This window comes from Sus scrofa, chromosome 13, assembly GCF_000003025.6.
Source record: "Sus scrofa isolate TJ Tabasco breed Duroc chromosome 13, Sscrofa11.1, whole genome shotgun sequence".
Taxonomy (NCBI): Eukaryota; Metazoa; Chordata; class Mammalia; order Artiodactyla; family Suidae; genus Sus; species Sus scrofa.
In genome coordinates this window covers 204,281,938-204,292,725 of record NC_010455.5, presented here as the reverse complement: position 1 = coordinate 204,292,725, position 10,788 = coordinate 204,281,938, and the positions used below count along the sequence as shown (strand labels likewise).

Sequence of the window (10,788 nt, the reverse complement as noted above, 5' to 3'; positions counted from 1 at the left end):
TCGGCATTCTTTTCATAGTAAGTTTATTAAAGCCTCCTTAGCTTTTGTACTTACTGATAAAAGAGTTGTGTTTTCAAAACTGAAAATTGAGGTGGAGGAGTAAGAAGTAAAGGGTTGTGATTGTTTGTCAAAGTCTGTATCCACATGGTGCAGATTATGGGCCGTTATCTACGGAGGCTGGTCATTAGAGACAGAAAGTTCCTAGTGTTACCAAGGCCTGAGCGTAAGCTTAGCGCAAACTCACAGTGGGCTTTTTTAGAGAGTTTCTTAATTAACCTGGAAATATTTGCTATGCTTTTTTGGTGTTCCCTTGAAAATATGGAAATAAGAAAAGTGTAAAGATTTCTGTCCTTAAAGAGTTGGCCATTTAATTAGGAAATCATGACATACACAAGGAAACAAGATCCTTTTAAATTCGAGGTATTATAGACTAATAAAGAGATAAAGTAGGTAATCTAGTTAAATTAAAAAACAGGTTGCTAATAGTTCAGAAAAGACATTTAATTTAAAAGTAGAAGAAGGAGGCGCTCCCATTGTGGTTCATTGGGTTAGGGACCCAGTGTTGCCTCTGTGAGGTCGGGGATTTGATCCCTGGCCTGGCTCAGTGGGTTAAGGATCCAGCATTGCCGCAAACTGTGGCATAGGTCGAAGGTATGGCTCAGATCTGGTGTTGCTGTGGCTGTGGTGTAGAATGCAGCTGCAACTCCAATTCAGCCCCTGACCTGGGAACTTCCATATGCTGCAGGTGTGGCCCTAAAAAATTCAAGCTTTGTTAACTGAAACTAAAGACGGCTTTCTGAACGAGAAGTGGCTTCAGTAGTGGATCAGTGCTGGAGAGCACTTTTGAGGAATGGGAGTGGGTGTCCATGCAGCTTGCAGGTTTGGAATTACGGGTGAATACTGTAAATTTGGAGACTGATCCATGGGTCTGCAGGAGGCCGAGGAGCAAAATTCAGGCTGCAGCAAGAAGCTTTCAAAGACTTTCAGAGCAAGGTTGAGTGGGGAAAATTCAGTTTCACATTATAGTGAGGCATTTAGAAACAGAAGTGCTTCTCTGAGATTCACGCTTGTGGCAAACAGCTGTGGTCGGGAGGCAGCAGAATTGGCACTAAGTTTTTACAGCATGTAAAGTAAAGGGTTTTTGTTTAAGGTGGGACAGGAGACAGTGAGTTTCCTACCTGTTAGAAATGAGTGACATGAAGAGACGTACGAAAAGTAAAATTTATGGCCCCTGGGGTGCTGGCATCAGCTGTGTTTTGCGATTCCCATAGTCACCTCAAATGTGTGTCATAGACCTTGATTCGGAGGTTTGTTTTCACTGCAAATGCCATGAGTAACGGCAAAATCTGTGCTCAGTAGGAGCAGAGGAAGGCACTTATCAACCCACGTGAGCAGTTTTAGGAGAAAAATGATCTTTAATTATTAATCAAAGTTAGAACCTAGTCAAATTTAGTGTTACCTAAGCCTTCACAGTGACCCTTTTAGTGAAAAAATGAGATTCACATTTTCGTCCTGAATACACCTCTTCTGTTAGCCTTCCTAGCAACGCATCTGAATGTCCAAGCGATTTGCTGCCGTTTTCCCTTACAGGAGACTCATCTCCTAAAGACACACTGACGTTTCTTACTCCACATTGTCCCTTCTTAAAGAGAGTGATTCTGTTTTAAAAATTTCTACTGTGGTAACTTGCTGAATGGGGTTTTTGGCAAGATGGTCTGGCAGTGGCACGAAGGAACGATTGGGAGGTGGGAAGGCTGGAAGGTGGAAATGCAGCCAGGCTCCCGCTGTCATGACCAGTGGCCTGAGGAGATGAGGGCTTGCTCTGAGTTGGGATCATGCAAGGGAGAGAAAAGGATAAAACTGACCATGTCCTGACTGGTAGGATGTAAAGAGTCCAAAAATGACACCTTGACAAAATCTGAACAGTGAGGATGATGGAAGAAGTTGGAGGAAACACGTTTGTGATGTTGGGCTAAAGCCACTTGCCATCCTAGATTATTGATAGGAGAGTTCGAAGCCGTTTACTAAGGTAAAGGCATGATAAAGTGTGCTCTGTTATTGTGCTATAGAGAAGCTATTGCTTAACTGGGGTTAATGCCCGTTTTCACCCCCTTTCCTCTGAGGTCACCGGGTTTAAGCTGGCGGAAACCCTGGATGGACCTGGCTCTGCCATGGTTGTACCTTCCCAGAGCCCCCACTCCTGATTTTCCTTTCTCCTCTTTGCTCAGGCTTCTGTGGTTTAGCAGGATGTTTTGTTTTTTTCTCAGTATACATTATAACTGCCATCTTCTCTCCACGTTTCTGTTATATTTCTGTTGCAGGCAGCAGGCCTTCGTTTATCTGTCCCGGCCCCCGTTACCTTCCTCCACAGATTTTTTACCTTCACATCTCAGCGTATTCCTGACAGTGAGCCCCTACTTTGGTGGATCCAGGTCTCAGATCCTTGGGACGATGGGCAGATAGCAGCCAAAAGGACTCTGACACCACCTGTCAAACGATCGTGTGAAGAGAGGGTCAAAGATGTAAACGGACCTCTTTCACAGGACAGTAGGATTGGGCCAGTGCTAGGCTTCAGACCAGGCTGACCTGCCTGCAGGCTTCAGACAGTTTCCATCATGCCAGATGTGTGGATGGGGAGCAGAGGAGAAGACACTGAAAAGGAATCTGTAGGTCGAACAGATCAGTGTGCACGCGTGGTCTTGTGTGATCTATCCTGACAGCCTGGCCCACGCTGATCTCCTTGGTTGATTGCAGTGGGTTCGCTCCATTAGAAGTTTGTGAGAAATAGCAGTTACGTGGCATTAGCTCTGTGCTTTAAGATTCTTGGCTTAATGAATGCTAAATACGGCTGCAGCTGGAAATGCATACGAAGTTATTACCTTGTTGAGTCCTTGCGTATTTCTCCCAGGTCTTTTTGGAGGTTCAGGGAGATGTTCTACTGACCAGAATGTCCCTGTTGTTGGGAGGGATTAACAGAGCCAGAAAATATCCCTTCCTTGGTGCATCCCAGCACAGAGCCCTGGCTCCAGGCGATCTGTGTTCAATTATGGTTAAAATGTTAAATTAGCTGAAAGAGAGTTTTTCTGGTTACTTGAGTCTGCCTTTTGGACTCCATTAATTGTTTGCTCATTAAGTCATTTACAGTAACCCTTTCCAGCCAGTCCTGATAATCAGCTTTTAGGCACCTTTCTGCTCTGTGATATTCCTCATTCAGGCTTTCTCAGACGGGCAGCCCTGGTAAAGAATCCACACACATCAGGGGCTCAGTAGGGAATGAAGGGGGGATGGAAGGAGATGTTTGTGCCTTATTTGATGGCAAATCCTGTTTTCCTTTCCTGCCGCAACGGGGAACATTGCATTTGTACTTCAGATCTAAATTTTATTGTACACCCAGAAAAAGCTCTTTCTTTTAAAATAATTGTCGTTTTAAAATAGCAATGTCTCCTTCCAAAGAAGATCTATTTTTTTTTTTTTGGTTCAGCAGGATTTTTGTTTTTATATAAATTTAGTGTTATCTTAGATTTTATATTTTCTAAAAGCGATGTTTTAGAACAAAGAATGTTTTGAATGCAGTGTCACCCTCAACCCAAGTCTTGGTGAACTGGAGAAATGCATGCGACGTTGGGAGTTTATTTCCACATCTTCAGTTAACTTTGGGCTATTCCAAGACTAAATCCTCTGCTCGTCCCTGTGAGCATGGGATGGACCCGTTACGTAGCCTTCTTGTGTTTTTAAAGGAGAAGCAGTGTGTGGCATGGGGAAGGATCTGTCTGCACGCACGGCATCGCACAGGGACAGTCTGCTGCTTTCTTGCAAGGCGAGCCTGGGAGCTTTCGTCACCAGGAGGTTGGTGAAGTGATGAACTGTGCGGCATTCTGTTCCTTTTACCTCCTTCCCTCTCATATAAATGATGACAAATTGCCTGGCTGTAAATTTGAAAGTCCCTAAATGGCATTTTTGTCAAAGCCTTTAGAACGAAATGCTTACTCGGAGAGATTTTTAAGTCTTGGGAGACGGGGTGGCGGGGAGCAGGCCTAATTATTATGCATCATGACACAATGCATTATGCATCACGCTTGCTTTTCTGCTTTTTAAACACTTGTTATGGATGATGAAACTAATTTGCATGGACAAACAGGGCACTCTCCTGCACATTTTCCCTGTGATGTCATATTCCTGCTTCCAGGGGGTTTCGTCGCCGCCTCCCATGGAAACCCCTCAAACACGCACATTTTCATATGACACTTTAATAATTAGCTTAGAGATAATTGTCAGTCAAGGGAAGATAACCTTTTATCAAAGGTGCCTTGAAAGTGGTGTGTTCACAGAAGAAACGAGCGATCTGATTTGCATTTGCGCTTGCTTCTCTTTCCTCCTGGCATTTACGGAATAAAATACTGCGTACGAGGGGGGAGGGTGTGAAAGAGGAAAAGTGTGGGTGTGGAGGGGAAGCCGGAGCTGTCAAATTGTTAAGACAAATGGGGCTTAGAGAATCCTAATTAAACCTGAAATTGCTTAGAAACAGGAAGTATGTATTCCTAATTGTTGGCACCAGGAAGAAAAAAAATCTAATTTACTGCATATCTTTAAATAAAGATAACCCATTATTTGGCCTACGAGATTTCAATCCTTACCTCTTACAGAAGTGAGTGTAGTGATTTTAAGTGCTGTGAAATTCACCTCCATGGTTGAGCAGAAGATATCATAAAGAAGAGAAAGGAAGCCGTGCCGGAAAGTATGTGTAGATTTTTGGTCTTTGTTTTCTTCTCTTGGAGGTATTCTAGTTACATTCTGGGAAATTTTTAGTGTGTTGGAGCCCTCAGAAATATTGAGTATCTGAAAACTAAAATGAATACAAGTGTATATTTTCCAGACTCAAGGTATATCTTCTCAAGAAGTATGTGTGTTCTGAAGACAGCCCCTGCCATGTTGCTTTCAGAATAACAAAGTACTGTCTGCTGGGCTAGGACTCTTGCTCCCAGGGAGATGCTGAGCGTGTCTGATGCAGGCCGTGGCCACGTTCTCTCCTCTCATTGCACCTCTTGATGTCGATGACAAGTGCCCCCTCCGTTAAAAAAAAATAGTTTTTATTTGGGAAGCAGAAAGAGCTTCCAGCATTGTGGCTTCTTGAATTCATCCTCACGTGGCTAGGGGCCAAGCTGAGGACAATCCTCTATCATTTTTTCCGCCTCTGCCCAAGCTTCAAACCACTGTGTCCCTCTCTCTGTTGGACTTTGGCTTCCACTCATTTAAAATGCACTTTTAACACAAGAGCCTTTAATAAAACTTCTTTTGGCTGTTTTTTTTTTTTTTAAACATTGGTTCAACACTAGGTTGGAAGATGGGGTGGGCTGGGGGTCAGGGGCTGCACCCCGTATTTCTGGTTGGGTCTTAGGGCGTTTCCACCGGGTTGCTGCATTGGTGATGATAATAATGAGGGCAGATAGAATAATGACAGCTACAGTCTGTTGAGGGCTTTCGTTCTGTGGGCACTGTAGTTCCATCTTTGCTGATCACATTTAAGTCTCATAGAAATCCTTTATTTCACAGCTCGCTGCCCTTTGCCGATGAGAAAGTAGAGTCACAGGGAGCTGGGGAGATTGCCCGAGATCATTCGAGGTGGGCGTTCAGTTTGAACTGAGATCGCCTGACTCAGAGTCAGTATTATTAACCCAAATCCCTAAAATCTGGCTCCTCCTGCTTCGCATGTCCACCTCATGCAGTAACTGTAAACCTCAAATCCAGTGGTCTTAAAGCAAGCGAGAAAATACCTTGAAAAAGGAAGCCTAGCTCAGTGTCTGTCACACTGCCCTTTTTGCCGCTTTCTGAGGATTTCATTTGTGAAACAGACATCATCACAGCTGCCCTGGAAGACACTGGTGCTCATTAAGTGGAAGAGATTTGATTATCGTTGGAAAATTTTTCCTTTTAATTTTTCCAGCAGAGGTTGGTGCCAGCTTTATCCTGGAGATAAAGGGTCCTCCGTTTGTTCCTATTCATTGCATGGGTTCCTGTGTCTCCGTGAGGGAGCAGCCTGCCTCTGCAGCATTATCTGTGTCAGCCCAGGTTGTGGGCTCCAGGCGTGGAGCCTGCTGATTAAAACAAATGAGCTTGGTTGAGGGGGAAAATAGCCTTATCTGGTGATAGCCTGTCCATTCCTATTTGTCCTGAGAAAACTACTGTACCCCTCTTGGTATCCACACTCGGTTTAGATTGAACTTGCTTTAAGATTGCTGTTTTTTTTCCAACTAGAAATCAACCAAATGGCAACAGCCTGAAGGTTGAGGTTGGTGACGATAGGTTTCTTTTCTCTGCTCAGCCCCTAAACTGTCGGTTTGGACTGCCCGCCCCCATCGCAGGGCTGTGTAGCATTTGAGCATTTTCCTTCAGAAGCAGATCAAGTCATGTCTGGAAGATTTGAAATGTATCCTCTCAAGTACTTTATTTACGTTTATTTTGAACTTGTAAATTTTTAATCATTGCAATTGCCTTACACATTGCTGTTTTCCATTAATAAGAATATGAGATCAGTAGGCCTTCACCATATTTGCTGTTGCCATAAAATAGTTCAAGGTCATTATGCAAAGCCTGGACATTTCCGTTATCTGGTCTACCCTTGTTAGCTGGATTGCCTCAGTGCCTCTTGTGGAGGTCCTAGTGCTTTTGTTTCTGCTTGTGTGACTGCAAAGATGTGGTTCCAGGCCAGTCACATCTGCAGGTCAACATCTCACCTTATTCTTCCGTTATATCCTCCTCCCCCAAGATTAACTAAAATCTCTCAACATCAGTGAACTTTTATTTGCAAGTGTTGCTTCTGAGCCTTTAGAACCAACACAGTAAAGATAAACAGCTCATTTCTCATCAGTGCTCATCTTTATGTGAGCCTTTAAAATAGCTATTAGATGTAACTAAGAAAAAGCAGTCTTTCTTTATTCAAAGCACGTCTTCTCAGGAGCGATTTCAGCACTTGGTCCTTTCCCTCCTACACTGAGAGGTGGGCTCCCATACTGACTGTTCTTAGGATTTCACCCGTCCAGCTTGAAGCATTTTCGCTTGAAGCTGAACACTGAAAAGTTTTAAAAAGGGTTCTGAAGCGTGCAGCTGGAAGTGTACACAGCTGGAGAGGCTTCATGTTTCCATGGTTCTTCACATGTAGGAAAACCGCACGGCTGGAAAGCCCAGGCCCTAGTCTGAGGGCACAGATAAAGCTGTTTGTCAGTGCACTCTAGTTGCATTCTGTTCGCAGATGCTTCTTGGGGCTTTTCCTCTCTGCTTCCTCTTGGGTATTATGGTTGCTTGGTGGCAGCAGTGAGTCTCGCCTGTGTTCGTGTGACTCAGAAAATCTCGAATGTCCGAAATACTCGATGAATCATACTTGTCCCACACTCGTGTCTTCATGGGCCACAGTTGTTTAGGTCAATGACCTTATGTTTGGTCTCATGGACTTCTCACCTCTTGCCTACCCATGGTCTTTAGGTCAAAGAGATGTGGGCTCAACTTCAGTCCACTCATCCTCTAGCTGTTTATGGAACGAAATGGTTTCCTTTCCGCTGTTTCAAACATCGTCTCTGCCATACTCTTTAGTATATATTTGGCTGCATTTTCACGGAGATTTGCTCTTGTTGATCTCACTTTCTACCGTCCTCCTCTCTCTCTTTTACACTATGAAGTCGGACTTCTCTAAGGACATGTCTGCACTTTACTGACGCCGTGTTCTTACCTTGTACTCACTCAACGCCCAGTGTGTCTGCACCAGTCAGCCCTTTCCCTGCACTCAAACAGTTTACTCCAAGGTCACCGGAGACTTCCATATGCCAAATTCAGGGGCCAGTTTTCCATCTCACAGTCGTGGTCAGCACTGCTGAGCGCTCCTTCCTCACTGAAACGCTGTCTTCCTTAGGTTCCCCATTTCTCTCACTTTTCTGGTTTCTCCTGTTTTTCAAGTGTCTATCTCAGTCTGCTTTGCCAGCTCATGCATGGCCTTTCAGTGTTAGAATTACAATCTCTCAAACCCGGTCTCTCGTTTGTTTTTATTCTCTACTCTTTTCCTGAATGGTAAAGTGCATGCCCATAGCTTACGGTTTCCGGTTCTAACTTGAGTTTCAATTGTCTAGACATATCCACTTGTCTAGAACTCAGAGTCACTTCTAAAGCTAATATTTCAAACCAGATTCCATCTGCTCCCTCTGTTCTCCACAAAAAGCCATGCCGGAAGGGTGTGGGTAAGGATCATTCAGACTTGAAATTTACCATAATTACACTAAATCAATTAATAAATAAATAAAAACTATGAAAGATTTAAAAAAGAGAGCGAGAGAGCATGGGAGATGGGAGGGAATCCAGGTGCTACAGGAACCCTGGGGGTGATTGTTTGTTGAGGGTTGTGACAGCGAGGGTGGTTCCCTGGGTGTTGGGGCATTCAGGGTGCAGCACGTAGGCACTTGATCTGAAGACATGAGCAGTGGGAAGTTATGTGGGAAGACTGGGTGGGTCATCACCATCTTCCACACGCTCTGGTATAATGGTTTTGGACCTGAGCACCTGCAGTGAAAGGGAAAAGATTCCCTTTTTGTTAAGAGTGGCTCTTTGGGGTAAGGCAGTTTGTGAGGTCAAATGCTAAGGATTTCTGGCTCTTATAACACTCTGGTATTGCTTCTTGCCTCTTGGTTATTTTTACCCATCTAAAGAAAACTTTAGATCCAATGGCGCCACTCCTGGGCATATATCCAGAAAAGAAAAAGTACTTGTCCCCCGTCCACCATGTTCATAACAGTGCTAGTCACACCAGCCAAGATATGTAATCAACCTAAATGTCCATCCACAAATGAATAGGTAGAGAAGATGTACATATATACAATGGAATATTACTCAGCCACGAAAAAATGAAATAATGCCATTTGTAGCAACATGGTTGGACCTAGAGATGATCATACTAAGTGAAGTGAGTCAGACAGAGAAAGACAAATAGTATATGGCATCACCTACATGTGACATCTAAAAAATTATTCAAATCGACTTATTTAGGACATAAAAGGAGACTTATAGGAAACAAACTTATGGTTAGCAAAGGGGGAAGGTGAGGAGGAGGGATAAATTAGGAGTATGAGTACACTATTGCATATGAAATAGACAAATGAGGATTTCCTATATAGCACAGGGAACTTTTTTTTTTTTTGTCTTTTCTTTTTTTAGGGCCGCACTCATGGCATATGGAGGCTCTCGGGCTAGGAGTCGAATCGGAGCTGTAGCTGCCAGCCTACGCCACAGCCACAGCAATGCAGGATCTGAGCTGTGTCTGTGACCTGCACCACAGCTCATGGCAATGTCGGATCCTTAACCCACTGAATGAGGCCAGGGATCAAACCTGTGTCCTCATGGATGCTAGTCAGACTCACTTCTGCTGAGCCACGATGGGAACTCCTAGCACGGGGAACTTGATTCAATTAACTTTTAATAGCCTGTAATGGAATAAAAGAAGCTGTGCACCTGAAATGAATACAGTATTGTAAATCAACTATAGTTAGAATAATTAAAAAACAAAACTTCTCTTCCCATTTAGTCAATGGTATTTTCCCTGTGGAGCCTTTTTCTGACCTATGGTCCTTCTTACAAGCCGGTTCCTCCCAGTACAAGGAATCTGGGAGATGGGGACGGAATACTCTTTTCACTGGAGCACCGATGCTTCAAATGGGGAACATAAGGATTGTGAATTACATCCAGGACTAGGTGGTCTGACAGTGGTCCCAGGTGCCTGACCTGTGTGCGATACCGTGGGAGTCATCAAGAAACCTACCATGTGGCTCAGTGTGAAGGGAGGCTATGTGGAAGATACAGATTTCTCAAGATGAGGAAGTGATGCCAGACCTGGGGAGTGCCCCCAGGCGGAGCTGGCTGCTCTATGGTCTGCAGGCTCAGTGTTTCACCCTGTTTCTCTCGAGGGCGCTGGCTGCATTCTCTCTTGGCTTCTCTAGCTTGAGCCACTGGCTCTACAGTTCTAAGGACCCCTTCCCAGTTCCTGGAGAAAACACTGTCCCTGTTTTAGCCCCTTGTGGGGTGAAATTTTAAGTCTTCTTATAATTTACATTTTTCTCATGATTCATTTTGGTGCACTTGTAGGAACAATTAAGTCAATTAAAATTCAGCAAGCATGATTAAACATTTGGTAGGTATCAGACACTTGACAGAGTCCAGTCAGGATTTATTCCTGAAGAGGAAAAGTTTTAAAAAAGAAGTGCTCACTTGAGGTGATGGCTGTCTGAAATGCAGAGCTGCAGATACTAAGTTTGGGATTCAGGCTGATGTATAAGGTTATGGAACGAAACTTAGGTCTGCTCACCCACTATGCACTGAAGCCAGTTTCCTGACATCCGGTTGTGGTGAAAGAGTTTACTGCAAGGCCGAGCAGGGAGAATGGGCCGTTCATGCTCAGAGGACCTGAGCGCCCTGACGGCTTTCACAGAGGGTTTTAAAGGCACCACTGGGGGGAGGGTTATAGGTACCCGGTCAGCTCACGGACATTCTTCTGATCAGTTGGTGGTGAGATAAGCAGGGTGGTATTTAGGGAGTCTCCCTTCTGGTTTCAGCTGGTCTCGGGTCTTTGTGCTTGTGGTCAGTATGCAGTTCACTTCTTCCACCTGTTGGAGGTTTCAGTATCTGCAAAACAACTCAAGGGTATGGCTCAGGAGGTTCCTTGGCTTTGTTTTATGGATAAAACTAATATTATTTTGTCTTGTTGGACTGTTTCCCTTTGGTTTTGTACTTAAGAAAAATTCTCTAATTAAATTTGCT

General features: G+C 44.1%; 1 protein-coding gene across 1 annotated transcript in view; it reads left to right on the top strand.

The window, feature by feature from the left end:
- The window catches only part of DSCAM (DS cell adhesion molecule), a 725,315-nt gene continuing 715,173 nt past the window's right edge, over nt 647–10,788 (top strand). The window contains 1 exon segment of the mRNA XM_021071497.1: nt 647–3,846. Within this exon segment, the coding sequence (XP_020927156.1) occupies nt 3,702–3,846 (145 nt within the window). The 5' untranslated portion in view covers nt 647–3,701.